The following is a 16,438-nucleotide window of genomic DNA, read 5'->3' as shown; positions in this document are numbered from 1 at the left end:
ATTATTTCAAAATAAAACATTTTATTAAAACAATTTTTTTGTCAGAGGCACCTGGGTGGCTCAGTCGGCTAAGCATCCAACTTCAGCTCAGGTCATGATCTCACAGTTTGTTAAATTTCGAGCCCTGCGTCGGGCTCTGGCTGACAGCTCAGAGCCTGGAGCCTGCTTTGGATCTGTGTCTCCCTCTCTCTCTGCCCCTCCCCTGCTCACACTTAGTCTGTCTCAAAAATAAATAAAACATTAAAAAAAAAGATAAAATTTTTTTTTTGTTTCTCTCTGTTGGTATCAGTTTTCTATTGCTGTGTTTGCAAATTACCACAAATTTAGTGGCAATTACATTTATTACCTGACAGTGTTCATGGGTCTGGAATCCAGGCATGGCTTAGTATGATCTTCTGCTTAGGGTTTCACAAGACTGCAATCAAATTGTCAGCCATTTGCATGGTTCTCCCCTGGAGGTCAGTATACTCAGGTCACTCAGGTTGTCGGCAGAACTTAGCTCCCTGTGGTCGTGGGACTGAAATCCCTGATTTCTTGCTAGCTTTCAGATGGGGACCACTCTCCACTCCAGAGGCCATCGAGAGTTCCTTGCTCTGAGGCTGTATAGGCAGCTCACCACATGGATGTTTGCTTTCTTCCAAGTCAGAAGGAGTTCATTTCCTGGACTTCCTTTATCTCTGAACCCTAAATCTCCTTTTAAGAGTTCACCTGGGGGGTGCCTCGGGGGCTCAGTCGGTTAAGCATCCAACTTTTGATCTTGGCTCATGTCTTGATCTCACAGACTATGAGATTGAGCCACACCTTAGGTTCTGCACTGACAGTGCAGATCCCTGTGTGGGATTCTCTCTCTCTTTCTCTCTAACCCTCCCCTGCTAGTGCTTTCTCTCTCTCTCAAAATAAATACATAAAAATAAAAACATTTTAAAAGCATTCATGTGGGTACACCTGGGTGGCTAAGTTGCTTCAGCTTCAATCTCTTGATTTTGGCTTGGGTCATGATCTCACGGGTTGAACCCCACATTGGAGTCTGCTCGGGATTCTCTCCCTCTCTCTTTGCTCCATCACTCGCTCTGTCTCAAAATAAATAAATAAAACTTAAAAAGAGTTCACCCGACACTACATTGTACATCTGAAATTAATATAACACTGTATGTTAACTATACTGGAATTAAAAAAAAAAAAGTACACCTCATTGGGTCAGTGTCTACCTGGGATAATCTCCATTTTGATGAACACAACTGATTAGGGCATTATATCTGCAAACAATCCCTTTTGCCATATAAAGCAACATAATCACAGGAATAATATCCCATCATATCTATTGATCTTGCCAATGCCCAAGAGGGAGGATTATACAAGGCTGTAGATGAATGAGGGGTATTTTAGAATTATGCCTACATACTGCTTATGCAGTTTCCATTTCTTTTCTTTTTTTTAAGTTTATTCTATGAGAGAGAGAGAGAGAGAGAGAGAGAGAGAGAGAGAGGCGCAGGGAGAAAGGGAGAGAGAGAATCCCAAGCAGGCTTTGCCTTCTCAGAGCAAGGCCTGACAAGGGGCTTGATCCCATAAGCTGTGAGATCATGACCTGAGCCAAAAGCAAGAGTCAGAAGCTTAACTGACTGAGACACCTAGGTGTCCCTCCATTTCTTTTTTATAATGCATATGGATTACTTATAAGGAAAACACAATAAAACTTATTAAAAAAGAGAAAGCAAACCAGTCTCCCATGAGAAGTATAGGTGCTAGAGTTTAAGGGATATTTCTTTTGTGGGTCTTCATAGAAAGAGAGCTGTATTCTTTAGTCAGCTAAATCTCTACTGTAAAGACACAGTTCCACATGGTTGTTTCTTATCACATTCATGGTGTGGGATATTGGCTTCATGCCAACGTATAGTAAAAGTAATTCCAAAACCAACAAAGTCCAGTTTTTGGCAGACAGGTTCCAATCTAGAATTCACATGCAGCATCTGGTACAGGTTGATTCAAATCTTGGCAATGACTTCATTTAATCTGGGGCTCATAGATATGCTTTGGAGGACTCTTTCCATGAACCTTCTAAAACCACGTGCAAAATTTTGTGCATGCGTGTGTGTGTTCCTTTTTTTTTTTTAATCTTTATTTTTGAAAGAGAGAGAAAGAGATAGAGTGTAAGTGGGGGAGGAGCAGAGAGAGAGGGAGACACAGAATCCGAAGCAGGCTCCAGGCTCTGAGCTGTCAGCACAGAGCCCGATGCGGGGCTCGAACTCATGAACTGTGAGATCATGAGCTGAGCCGAAGTCGGACGCCCAAACGAGCCACCCAGGCGCCTGGGGTTGTGTGTATTCCTCTGTGGAGAAAATCCACTGGTTTCATCAGATTCTTGAAAGAGTATGAACAAAACGAAACAAAACAAAAACAATTAAAAGAATCATTATTGTAGAGCAGGATTTCTTTAGCGTGGCACTATTGATACTTTGGGCTGCATGTTTCTTTGTTGTGGGAGGTTGTCCTGTGCACTGTGAGATGTTTAACAGAATCCTTAGCCTCTGCTATAGTGTACAGGAACATCCCCTAGTTGCAATAACCAAAAATACAAAAACAACAACAAAAAATCTTTAGACCTTGCTAAATGTCTCCTGAAGGGAACGGACTTCACTTTGAGAGGAGCCACTGATCTTCTGGAAGAACGGAGGAACGAAATATAACTAAGGTTACATCTAGTTTAAAACAGTCCTAAATGCAAATTGAACCACTGCTGTTAGGATCTTGGGTAAATTAGCTCATTTCAGCCTTAGCCGGTTTCCTCATGTGTAAACTGGGGATATAGTACCTACCAAATAGGGTTTCAATAAAGTTGAAAGGAAATAAAGCATGCAAAGCCCTTTGTGGGGCATCTTATATGGTAAGCACTTAATATGTTGTAGCAATTAATATTGTTCCCATAGTTGAGACCATTCAGTATTTCCCTGTGTCCCTATTACCCTGTCATTCAACAGGTATTTATAAACCAGTGTCAATGTGCCAGATCTTTCTTTCTTTTTTTTAATGTAATCTCTACCCCCAACATAGGGCTCAAAGTCACAACCCTGAGATCAAGAGTCACATGTTATACTGACTGAGTCATCCAGGCACCCCTTAATTATTAAAAAAAACAAAACAAAACTATATATACACACACACACACACACACACACACACACACACATATATGTAGTTGTTGATGTTGTTAGTACAATCTACCTCCCAATGTGGGGCTTGAACTCATTACCCCAAGATCAAGAGTTGCATGCTGGGGTGCCTGGGTGGCTCAGCTGGTTAAATGTCTGACTTTGGCTCAGGTCATGATCTCACAGTTCATGAGTTCGAGCCCTATTATCAGGTTCTCTGCTATCAGCACAGAGCCCACTTCGGATCCTCTGCCTCCCTCTCTCTCTACCCCTCCCCCACTCGTTTTCTCTCTCTTTCAAAGTAATAAAGAAATAAACTAAAAAAAAAAAAAGTTGTGGGGCACCTAGGTGGTTCAGTCTGTTGAGCGTCCGACTTTGGCTCAGGTCATGATCTCACAGCGCTTGTGAGTTCGAGCCCCACATCGGGCTCTGTGCTGACACCTCGAAGCCTAGAGCCTGCTTCAGATTCTGTGTCTCCCTCTCTCTCTGCCCCTCCTCCGCTCATGCTCTCTCTCTCAAAAATAAATAAACATTAAAAAATAAAAAAAAAAAAAGAGTTGCATGGTATACCAACTGAGTCGGCCAGGCACCCCCACATCTTTCTTAATGAGCTCTGCTTGAATTATTCCTTCTCACACTCTTATCTGGTAGGTACTATTATCATCTGTGTTTATTCTTTGTGAATGGCACTTTTAATGCCAGAATAATATTCCATTACATCTATTTTTATTCCAGGTCCTGGCCTCCCTTCTGAGATCCAGACCCATGTGTCTACCTGGGTGTCCCCCCAAGAATGTTTAAATTTGGCATCTTTGGCCAATTAGCCCAGTGCCTAGCACCTAGTAAGCCTTCCATAAAAACGAGCTATTACTGGCCATCAATGTCATTTTGACCCCTGCTGTCTGATCTACATCCTCTTTCTACTCCTCAGTAGGATCCCAGAATCACCTATTTTCTGTCAGCAGCCTTGGCTCTGAGTTAAAGCCCTGATTTGTTGCCCCTGTGGGGAGCTCTTAGGAGAATCCACCCTAGTTCTCCCACCTGCAGAGAACTGAAGCAATAAAAATGAAGACACTCTCACTCCAAGCCCACACTGCCCTGAACAATCATTTTGGTGGGGAGAATTTGCTTGCAGTAGACAGGACATAAAGTTCCCCCACAGCAGCTTTCCTGGGTGTGCTAGCAAATGCTGGTGATTCATGGCACCACAGGGGCCTGTGGGGAAGCGGGAGATTTATGCTATTGTATAGTTACAGCAACAGTGTCTGCTGAGTGCTAGGGAACTGTGGTGCATGGTACTTGGGGCTACAACAGGCAGCAACTTGGCAGCCACAATCAGGGAAGCAGGGCAGCACAATGGTAATGCCATCAGGCTCTGGGTGGGAGAAATCTGGATTTGATTCCCATCTTTGCTTCTTCTATCTAGGTAACAGCAGGTGTCTCTGTCATGCGGCACCTCTTTCCCATCTGTAGGGGAGGTGATGCTAATGATGGTTAATATTTGTGGACTGCTTCCTGTTCAGTCAAAAGAGAAAACTGTCTCTACTCAATTATTATTTAAAAGCATGGTTTATTTTCTAAATACAGAAAGCTATATTCCCCCGCCTCACAGTACACCCATTATAACTTGATGACATCTAAAAAATAAAAACATGTATGTGGCTCGAAAATGTAAATCGGAGTACAAAGTGAGAAATGCTTTCATGTTTCGACCATTTTGTATGTACAAAAATAGCAATTCCAGAAGATTCAACCTAGTATGTGGCCTGTCTACTATGTCCTAGTATTTACCCTAGTTTATATGTATTAACTTCCTTAAGTTCCTCAACAACCCCACGAGGCAGATACACTTATTACCCTTCCTTGGTAATAACGCTATTTCTCCTAAAGAGAAGCACAAGGGTCTGGGGGAATGCCGGCGATCTAAGCGGCCTCCACGTGATTTAAAAGTTTGAGAAACACAGAGGTCAGTATATGCAATTAAGTGCCAAGCTGGATTATCCGTCGGGTGTCCGAGAAACACGACTCCCTGGGGCGCCACACTGGGAGCGCATTTGGTTCAAAGTGCAGTCCCTTACCGACCAACCGCACCCGGCGACCAGCCTCTACGTGGTTCCCGGGGAAAGGCGCGCCGGGCTCCGGTTCCTCAACCAGTCTTGCTAGAGTAGGCGTACTCCTTTCGAACAAAAGCGCTCGGAGTGACTGCCGCTATGACCACTCAACGCCGAGCCCAAGCCCGCGCCTCCAATCACAGCGGAACTTCCAATTGGTGGAGTCGTTCTGAAGCCGGGCGAACGGAGGAGAAGTCCCGCCTCCCTAGGAGTGCTCAGCCAACTGCGGAGTCTGGGCGGTAGCCGCGGGGTTCGGTTGCGCTGTGTGTAATGATCTGGGGGCCTGAGGGCGGGGCGGGGAGCAGGCGGGGGTCTGCGGGGAGGGGACGCTTCCCGCAGGCGCGCGGAGCGAGGACGGTGACAGCCACGCGCGCACGTGCGCGCCCGGCCGCAGCGCGGCCCCGAGGCCTCTGTTGGCCGCTGAGAGGCGCGCGGGGGCTGGCCGGCTGCCGTCTAGGGGCCCGTGCCGGGGCGTCCCCAGCGTCCCCGGCCCGAGTCCCTGAGCGCCGGGCCGTGTCCACCCCGTCGGTCCTGGCTCGTGTTTCGTCCCCGTGGCCGTAAGGGCCCGCCCCCCGACTCCCCTTTACGCTCCCGGGGCAGGGTCCTCACGGCCCATGCTGGCCGCTGGGGGCCCGCGCCGCCCAGACAGTTCCTCGGCCGGCCAGCCGGCCACCATGGTGGCCCTGAGGCCTTTGCGGCTCCTCCAGGGGGGCTAACCGGTCCAGAGCGCAGGTCTCGGGGCGCGAGGGTCCCGGGCCTGAGCCCCGCGCCATGGCTGGGGCCATCGCTTCCCGTATGAGCTTCAGCTCGCTCAAGAGGAAGCAGCCCAAGACGTTCACCGTGCGGATCGTCACCATGGACGCCGAGATGGAGTTCAATTGCGAGGTAACCGGCTGGCAGCCCCGACGGGCTGCGGTAAGGGGGAGCAGGGCGGAATCCGGTGGAATCCCCGCTCGCCGGGCCCTGCCACGGGTCTGGCACCGATCGGGGCGCCCCTGTGGCGGTGACAGTCCAGGTGGAAGCTTGAGGGATTCAGCTAGTATCATCTCTGAGCGTAGACAGAGTCGACCAGAACCGGAAGGAGCCATCTAGGCCCAAATCTTCATGTTAAGGATGATTGCTGCTCCTCCCCCCCCCCCCCCCCCGTAGGGTTTTTGGGTTTGGAAGCACTTCCTGAAGGTTCTCATTCATTGTTACTGCAAGAGGCTGGAACCATCCGTAGTGGAGAATTCTGGTTTTCATTGTCAGGCTTAAGCTCCAGCTTTATGGTCTTTTTTACTTCATTAGATATTATTATGTGCCCCAGGTATTAAAAGTTGCATTTTGTAGAGTGGAAACTCTATACCTATTTCCCTTTTCCAAAGCTACCATTTTCTGGGAAAAAAACTCTTTAAGGAAAGAGTTGATGTCTAATACTTATTTTTCATGCAGTTTATTTTACATCATGATGATAACAGTTAACCATTTGTTGAATACATTCTAAATGTCAGACGTTCATACATTTAATTCTCACAACAACCCAATGAGGTAGGTACTCCAAGCCATGTATCTAGTAAGTGGCAGAGTGGGATTTTAGGTCGAACTTTTAGCCAAAACAATACTGCCTTTCAAGAAATGCAAGTCCTTGCTAGTCTAAAGTGTGTTCTATGAACCAGCAGCATTGGCAACAGCAATCTAAGTCAGGAGTTGGGAACTTTTTCTGTAAAGGGCCACATAGTAAATATTTTCAGCATTGCAAGCCATGGGATCTCTGTTACAACTACTAAGCCCTTCAGCTCTACTAGTGTAGTACAAAAGCAGCCTTAGGATCGACTTCCAGCCTGACAGCGTGAGGAGCTCCATTGAACTCCCTGAAAAGACTGGTGAAAATCACTTAAAAAAACTCAACTATTTAAATCCTCTGGAAATGGTTTTAAGCGCAAACATTGATCAAATGAATAAAAATCTATTCAAGGAAATCTATGAAAATTTGCTAAGAAAGGTGAGAGTCTATGGTGTTTGAACCAAGGCTACTACCTCCCTCCCCACTTCCGACATACCAAGGGGGAGATCCACTCCAGACTGCTGCAACACAGAACACAGGGCTCCCTCTTCCCCTGGGTCCCTGTCAGACCACTTTCTTCCCAGGAGCAGGACTGAAGTGCTTCTTATCCTGTGCTAGGCTTCTTGCTGTTGAGACTAAGTCCCAGGTGTGAATAGTTGAAAGATGGGGCTTCTGTCTTTTATCCAGCTCCTACTTACACAATGGGAGCTGTGCCTTGGGCATGGCATACTGAGACTACTGGGACCCCATTTGCTCTTTTCCCAGCGCCAGCTTGTGCAGTGGTGGTTCTGTGCCAGGAGAGGCAAACTGAGAAAACCTCTGGCTGGTATCCCTCCCCCGCCACCCCCCCCCCCCGTCCCCCCTTTAGAGATTTTACGTCCCCCCTTTAGAGATTTTACCTGTAGTGAGAAGAAGTCTTTAAAACCTGTAGCTCCTGCTCTCTTCCCAAAGGTAGTCAGTTCATTTGCAACAAAATGTGGGGAAGTTTATGCCTAAGGGAACCCTTACAAGCAGTAGAGATTTTGGTGAAGGGCAATTGGGAGGAGATTGTAGATTTAATGAAGATGCTACCTAAACTGTAGGCCAGCTAGTTTGCAGGAGAAAATCAGAATAAGACAGCTGGAAAGAACCCGCATGGGATTGAATAAACTGTTCCCTCAGAAGAGCAGCCTTTGATTGAATTACTTTGTAGAGCAAATTATGCCCCAGGGCATAATGAAATAATAGAATAGTAAAACACTATTAATGGAGTTTAACAGCTGGGTGCAATCAGGGGAAGGAGAAGGAGTCTTACTATACACTGTCACTCCAGGATGACTGTGGCCATAACCAAATTTGTGCCTTCCTGAGGAACAACATCATAGGTCTTAATACTATGTGAAGGAAATAGATTTCACTAAAATATTCCAGCCCATCACTAAAGAAACAAACAAATAACAATAATAAGCCTTGGGGCTGGGTTGGGGAGAAACAGTCCAGTATCTATGTTATTTAGATAATATATTATCTAAGATGTCTGATTTCTAACAAAAAATTATGAGGCATACAAAGAAACAGGGAAATATGACCCAAACAGTGGAAGATTAGCAACAGAAATTGCCCGTAAGAGTGACCAGATGTCAGATTTAGCTGAAAAGATTTCAAATAGCCATTACAAGTATGTTCACAGAACTAAAGGAAAACATGATTAAAGAAGGAAGATCTAATGACATTTTTGCATCAAGTAGAGAATATCAGTAAAGTGACAGGAATTATAGAAAAGAAGCAAATGAAAATCATGGAGTTGAAAAGTACCATAACTGAACTAAAAAATTCACTAGAGGGGCTCAAAGTAGATTCAAACTGCCAGAAGAAATAATTACCCTGTTTGAAGAGAAAATTGTAAAGATTATGCAAGCTGAAGAACAGAGAGAAAAAAATGAAGAAAATGTACAGAGCCTCAGAGAAATCATTAAGAGCATATGTGGAAGAGGAATACCATAAGAGGAAAGAGAAAAAAAATATTTTAAAAAATAATGGCAGAAACTTTCTGAATTTATGGAAAAACAATAGTCTTGACATCCAGGAAGCTCAATAAACTCCAAAGAGGATAAATGCAAAGAGATCCACAAACAGAAACATCATAGTAAAAATGCTGAAAGTCAAAGACAAAAAATCTTGAAAGCAGTAAGAGAAAAATGACTTGTCACATACAAGGAAACCCCAATAAGATTAACAGCTATCTTATCCGCAGAAACTGTGGAGTCCAGAATATTCAAAGTGCTCAAAGATAACATATTCAAAGTGCTCAAAGAAAAAAAACCTGTCAACTTAGAATCCTATATCCAGCACAGCTGGATATTTCAAAATGGCTATTTCAAATATGAAGGTGAAATACTTTATCAGATAAACACAAACTGGAGATGTCGCTCAAAGACCTGTCTTACAAGAAATATGAAAGGAAGTTCTTCAGGCTGAAAACAAGTGCCTTTAGATAATAACTCAAGTCTACATGAAAAAAAAAAAAAAAAAAAAGAGCACCAGGAAAGGTAATTATATAATTACAAAAGACAGTAGAAATGCATATTTTTCTCTTCTGATTTATTTATTTTAATTTTAGAATGAGTGCATGTGCAAGTGGGGGAGAGGAGCAGAGGGAGAGAGAATCCCAAGCAGGCTCCACACTCAGGATGGAGCCCAATGCAAGGCTTGATCCTACAACCCTATGGTCATAACCTGACTCAAAATCAAGAGTTGGATGCTCAACCAACTGAGCCACCCAGGCACCCCTTCTTCTAACTGACTTAAAGAGCAATTGTATAAAATAATACCTATATAATGTGCTTTTGGGCCTATTACTACAAACGTAATTTGTGGGTGGTATACTTGCCAATAACAGCACAAAGGAGGTGGATCGGAGCAAAGCTGTAATGGGCTAAGGAAATGGCCACAAATGGTAAAGTAATAACTATAGCAATGTATTGTTGGGTTTATAATTTTAATAGATGTCACGTGTGTGTGTGTGTGTGTGTGTGTGTGTGTGTGTGTGTGAACAATATGTATATTTATATATATGCAACAATGTGTATATATTTTATATATGTAACTATATATATAATTTTAGTAGATGTCATACACCCCCCCATATATATATATGAACAATAGTTTACAAAAAAGAGGGAAAGGACCTATATAGGAGTAATATTTCTATATATCACTGGAATTAAGATAGTACAGTCCTGGTGGCTCAGTCAGTTGAGCATCTGATTTCGGCTCAGGTCATGATCTCACGGTTTGTGAGTTTGAGCCCCGCGTCAGGCTCTGTGCTGACAGCTTGGATCCTGGAACCCGCTTTGGATTCTGTGTCTCCCTCTCTTTCTGCCCCTCCCCCACTCACACTCTGTCTCTCTCTCCTTAAGAAATAAATAAACATTAAAAAAATTTTAAAAAAAGATAGTATAATCTGAAGCTGATTTTGGTTAAGTCAAGATTATCTGGTAAACCCTAGAACAACCACTAAAAACACAGCAAACCCCAAACGCTTAAAAAGTATAGTGAATGAAACATTAAATAAATTTAAATGCTTCATTAGAAAATATTCACTTAATGAAAAAGCAAGTAGTAAAGGAGGAATAGAGAAACAAAAAAGACATGAAACACATAAAAAACTAAACTAAAATGGCAATTGTACACCAAATAATTAGATAATGAAATGGACAATTTCCTTAAAAGATGCTATCTACCAAAATTGACTCAAGAATAAACAGACAATCTGAATAGACCTATAACAAGTGAAGAGATTAAATCAGTAATAAAAATACCCACAAAGGTCCAGGCTCTAGGTAGTAGAGGCACAAATGGCTTCACTACTGAATTCCACCAAACATTTCAAGAACAATTAATACCAATTCTTAACATACTGTTCCAAAAAAAAAAAAAAAAAAAAAAAAAGAAGAAGAGGAGGGAATACTTCCCAACTCATTTTATGAGGCTGGCATTACCCTAATACCAGAACCCAACAAAGCTATCACAGGAGAACTAGAGACAAGATCTCTTATGAATATGGAAGCAAAATGGGGCACCTGGCTAGCTCAGAAATTACTTTTTTTTTTTTTTTTTAATTTTTTTTTGAACGTTTATTCATTTTTGGGACAGAGAGAGACAGAACATGAACGGGGGAGGGGCAGAGAGAGAGGGAGACCAGAATCGGAAACAGGCTCCAGGCTCTGAGCCATCAGCCCAGAGCCCGACACGGGGCTCGAACTCACGGACCGCGAGATCGTGACCTGGCTGAAGTTGGACGCTTAACCGACTGCGCCACCCAGGCGCCCCAGAAATTACTTTAAAAAATACATGGAATGGGGCACCTGGGTGGCTCAGTTGTTTAAGTGTCCAACTCTTGATCTCGGCTCAGGTCATGATCTCGCATTTCATGGGGGGCTCTGCACTGGAATTGTGGAGCCTGCTTGGGACTCCCTCTGTCTGTCTGTCTGACTGTCTCTCTCTGTCTTTCTAAAAAAAAAAAAAAAAATTTTATATATATATATATATATATATATATATATATATGGAAGCAAAAATTCTTAACAAAACTATTAACAAACTGAATCCAACAACAAATAAAAAGAATCCTACATCATAACAAGGGAGATTTATTCCAGGAATTCAAGGTTGGTTTAACATCTGAAAATCAATTAATGTGATACATCGTATCAATAGAATAAAAAACAAAAATCATATGATCATCTCAATAGATGCAGAAAGAGCATTGACAAAATTCAGCAGCATTTCATGATAAAAACAACAAAATAGGATTAGAAGGGAGCTTCCTTAACCTGATAAAGAGTATCTGTAAAGAACCCACAGCTAACTTAGTGAAAGAAGGATGCTTACTTGCTAAGATCAGGAACAAGACAAGGATATCTTGCCACTTCAATATTGTTTTGGAGGTTCTAGCCAGGACTATTCGGCAAGAAAATGAAATAAAAGGTGTCCATATTGGAAAGGAAGAAATAAAAATATATTCACAGATAACATGATCATGTATATAAACTCTAAGGAATCCCCTAAAAAAACTATTTGACCTAATAAACAAGTTCAGCAAGATTGCAGGATATAAGAGCAATGTACAAAAATCACTTGTAATTCTATATACTTGCAATGAACAATATGAAAATTAAGAAAATTCTATTTATAATAGCACCAGAAAGTATAAAATACTTAGGAGCAAATTTAACAAAAGAAGTATAAAACTTATACTCTGAAAGTTGTAAAATATTGTTGATGAAAATTAAAGATGATCTAAATAAATGGAAAGACATCCTTTGTTCATAGATCACAAGATTTAACATTGTTAAAATGGCAGTATTCTCCAAACTAATCTACTCATTCAACACCATCGTCATCAGAATTTCCATTTACTACTTTGTAGAAATTGATAAATATTCTAAAGTTTATATGAAATTGCAAGGGATCCAGAATAGCTAAAAAAATCTTGAAACAGAAGAGCAAAGTAGGAGGACTCATACTTCCTTATTTCAAAACTTACTACAAAACAACCATACCATAACAGTACATAACAGTGTAGTACTCACATAAAGATAGAGATATTGATCAATGGGGTAGAACTGCGGGTCCAGAAATAGACCCATACTCTATGGTTACCTGAGTTTTGACAAGGGTGCTAAGACTATTCAGTGGAGGAATGAATAGACTTACCAACAAACAGTGCTGAAAACTGGACAGCCACATGCAAAAGATTGAAGTTGAACCCTTATTCTGCACCACATACAAAAATTAACTCCAAAGACCTAAACGTAAGAACTAAAACTATAATACTCGTAGAAGCAAATGGGGATAAATCTTCATGACTTTGGATTTGGCATATGATTCTTAGATATGACAACAAAAGCATGGGCAACAAAAGAAAAAGTAGATAAACTTCATTGAGATTAAAAACATTTGTGCTTTGAAAGACACCATCAAGAACATGAAAAGAAAAAATGTTAGCAAATCATAGATCTTACAAGGGTCTTATATCTAACACATATAAAGAACTCTTATTGCTCAGTAATGAGAAGCAAATAATTAAAAAGTGGGCAAAGGAGGAGTGTCTGGATGACTCATTCGGTAGAGCATGTGACTCTTGATCTTGGGATTGTGAGTTCAAGCCCCATGTTGGGCATAGAGTTTACTTAAAAAGATGGGCAAAGGATCTGAATAGACATTTCTCCAAGGAAGATATACAAATGGCTAATAAGCACATGAAAAAATACCCTCATTAGTCATCAGGGAAATGAAAATAAAAAACACAATGAGATACCACTTTACCACAATGAGAGCCAACCACTAGGATGACTAGAATCAAAAAAAGGCATATAATAACAAATGTTGTCGAGAATATGGAGAAATTGGAACCCTCATACACTGCTGGTGGGAATGTAAAATGGTGCAGCCACTTTGGGAAACAGTCTGGCAGTTCCTCAAACTGTTGAATATAGAGTACCATATGACTCAGCAATTCACTACTAGGTATCTACTCAAGAGAAATGAAAACATATGCCTACAGAAAAACTTGGACACAAATGTCCGTAGTGACATTATTCATAATTGCTAAAAAGTGGAAACAACCCAAATGTCCCTCAACTGATGAAAAGGTAAACAAAAGGTGGTATATCAATATAATGGAATGTTATTTGGCACTAAGAAGGGATGAAATACCAATACATGCTACAATATGGATGAACCTTGAAAACATGCTAAGTAAAAGAAGCGGTCACAAAAGAACACATATTGTTTCATATATTTCACATAATTATTCCCTTGGAAGGATATCTAGGGAAATAGAAAGTAGTTTTGTGGTTGCCTAGGGCTGGGAAAAGTGCAGGAATACAGAAATGATAGCCAAGGGGTACAAGGTTTCTTTTTGAGGTGATGAAAATATTCTAAAATTTACAGTGGTGATGGTTGCCCAACTCTATGAATATGCTAGAAACCATTGAATTGTGCACTTTAAATAGGTGAATGTTAAGGTACATTATATCTCAGGCTATGTTAAAGAAAATGCAGCCTTTGGCAAAATGGAACAAAAGACATGACTTTATTCCAATAAAACTATTTGTGAACATTGAAATTTGAATTTCATACAACTTTCACAAGTGATGAAATGTTATTTAAAAACTTACATTTTGTTAAAAATGTAAAAATTACTCTTAGCTCTCAGATTGCACAATAATAGGTGGTGAATTAGGTTTGTGTTGTGGACCGCAGTTTGCTGATCCCTAATCTAAGTTTCTTTTTTTTTTCTTTAATTTTTTTTTAATTTAAAAACTTTTTAAGTAATTTCTACACCCAGTGTGGGGCTCAAACACACAACCCTGAGATCAAGTGTCACATGCTCTACTGACAGGGCCAGCCAGGCAACCCCTGATCTAAGTTGCTAGTTGACAAATGTTGTGAGAGGGGTGCCTGGGTGGCTTAGTCGGTTAAGCATCTGATTCTTGATTTTGGCTCAGGTCATGATCTCATGGTTCGTGGGTTTGAGCCCCACATCTGGCTCTGTGCTGTCAGTACAAAGATTCTCTCTTGGGGTTCTCTCTCTCCCTCTCTGCCCTTCCCTCACTCTAGTGTGAGTTATCTGTCTCAAAAATAAATAAACTTAAAAAAAAAAAAAAAAAGATAAATGTTGTAAGAGATTGTGAGAGACTGACCAGTAAGGAAAGGGATTTTGTATGAGATTTCTTCAGCCATAGTTTTACCACAAAAATCTCTTCTTTTTTCTTTAAACAGACCCCAGACCCAAAGAGGATGTACAATATTATCAACTATAGCAGTGTTCTAAACACTGGCACTGTTGACATTCTGGCTGGATAATTCTTTGTTGTGGTGGGGGCTGTCCTGTGCATTGTAAGATGTTTAGAAGCATCTCTGGACTCTATCCACTAGATGCCAGTAGCACCTCCCCGTGCTCCCCGTCATGTCAACCAAAAATGTCTTCAGACATTGTCAAGTGTCCTGGTGGGGGGGGGGGCGGAGGGGGAGGACACCCTTCTTTCTGTCCCTCTCCCTGCCACCATATTGAGAGCCACTGGTCTATAGAAGAAGATAAGAGTAGTGATATTCAGAGAGGCATAATGGTATAGTATAGTCTGTCAAACTTATATATGCCAGCAAACGGCCTAGCATCTTGGTGAAATGAGAATTCTCATTCTGTACTTATGCAGTAGGACTGAGAATTCTGCAATTTCTAACACATTCTCAACTCTCAAACAGTGATGGTGCTGCTAGTCCAGAGAGCTGCAAAGCATTAGTGGAAAGTGATAGGCTTTGAAATAAGTTAGATCTGGACTTGAATTCCAGCTGAACTTCTAGCTTGGGTAAGATACTGAAGCTCTTTGGACCTCAGTTTCCACATCAGTAAAATGGAACTAATACTATTGACCCTGCAAGGTTTTATAGGGATTCCTGGAATACATAGTGCCAGGCAGAAAGGAAGAACTAGAAGGGAGTATAATTGGCCTACAGTAGGAGGTGCAGGTCACTGTGGTCACTGCCCTGTTGCAATTTGTCAAACAGTTGCATCTCATTGACTTGCCAGTGGAAATACCTGTTTGTAAACGAAGATGTTCAGATATTCTGTTGAAAGTTATGGTAGTTTGACTTATGATGATAGAGCTCTGAGAAACTATTAGACTTTCTCCTGCCCTATTTTTATGTTGTACATTAACTGAGCAAGGTGCCGATACTAGGAGATGGCAGATGCATTTTGAAAAAAAAAAAGAAGAGGAGAGATGGTACTTGAGGAATTCTTCATTGAGGCATACAGGTAGGTGGTGGTCCAAGGAGGACTCAATTTCAGAACCAGTGTTAGTTAACATATGAATCATGTTACCTTATGCTAATAAGTTCAGACTTTTTTGCTGCAGAGGTAGGAAATAAATCTCTTGCACTACTTGCTGCATTGCACAATTGGCTTGATGTTTTAGAGGATTTTTCCACTTGAAATATTTGATATTTGTCATTTTGAGAAAGTGGGTGCTGAACGTAATTTGCCAGGAGGCTAAACGGTTATGTTATTTCTTATCTAGGCTGGAATTTTACTCTAATAATTCAATCTATCAGTAAGAAGAGCCAAATATGAAAAATTTCTCAAAATTGAGTTGTCAGAGATTCTAATACCATCTTACATTGGAAACAAAGCCGCCTTCTCCTGTTGGTTGTTGATATCCCAGATGTTTTCACATACCCAAATGGGATTGTGATTGGATTAAACACCAACATTACAGATCATTCCAACATACAAATGGACATAAAGTAGAAACTTTGGAAAGAGGAAAACAGAAAGAACAAACTCTGGTGTTTTCAGTAAGATGTTACATCCCAGACACCCCAAAATACAGGTAAATGCTTCTCTTCTAGGATGCAAATCCCCAAAGGGCAGTGGTGGTCATTTCATTGCTTAGTTGTATATAGTAATGGGACTCTATATGAGGGCACTGAGAAACTTCTTATTTCAGAAGAAAGGTTTCTGCCTTATCTGTGGGTTCTTCCATGGGGGTTAAGCAGTCCCCATGGATGGCATGGGTGCCGCACATCTAGGACGTGGGCAGTCCGAGGTGAATGATGGATGCAGTTGTGCTGGTGAAGGGTGAAAGAAGCCG

General features: G+C 41.6%; 1 protein-coding gene across 9 annotated transcripts in view; it reads left to right on the top strand.

The window, feature by feature from the left end:
- The first annotated feature begins 5,546 nt into the window (after nucleotides 1-5,546).
- Nucleotides 5,547-16,438, top strand: part of NF2 (NF2, moesin-ezrin-radixin like (MERLIN) tumor suppressor) — an 80,142-nt gene continuing 69,250 nt past the window's right edge. For 5 of the 9 annotated variants that reach the window (XM_027050888.2, XM_027050886.2, XM_053206706.1 and 2 more), the window contains exon 1: nucleotides 5,554-6,142. In XM_027050888.2, the coding sequence (XP_026906689.1) occupies nucleotides 6,029-6,142 (114 nt within the window). In that variant the 5' untranslated portion in view covers nucleotides 5,554-6,028. Of the gene's footprint in view, nucleotides 6,143-15,530; nucleotides 15,604-16,438 lie in introns of those variants that run through there. The other 4 variants (XM_027050882.2, XM_027050883.2, XM_053206707.1 and 1 more) reach the window with 3 other exon arrangements.

Source organism: Acinonyx jubatus, chromosome D3 (genome assembly GCF_027475565.1).
Source record: "Acinonyx jubatus isolate Ajub_Pintada_27869175 chromosome D3, VMU_Ajub_asm_v1.0, whole genome shotgun sequence".
NCBI classification, from domain to species: domain Eukaryota; kingdom Metazoa; phylum Chordata; class Mammalia; order Carnivora; family Felidae; genus Acinonyx; species Acinonyx jubatus.
This window is presented reverse-complemented; position numbering and strand designations above follow the sequence as displayed.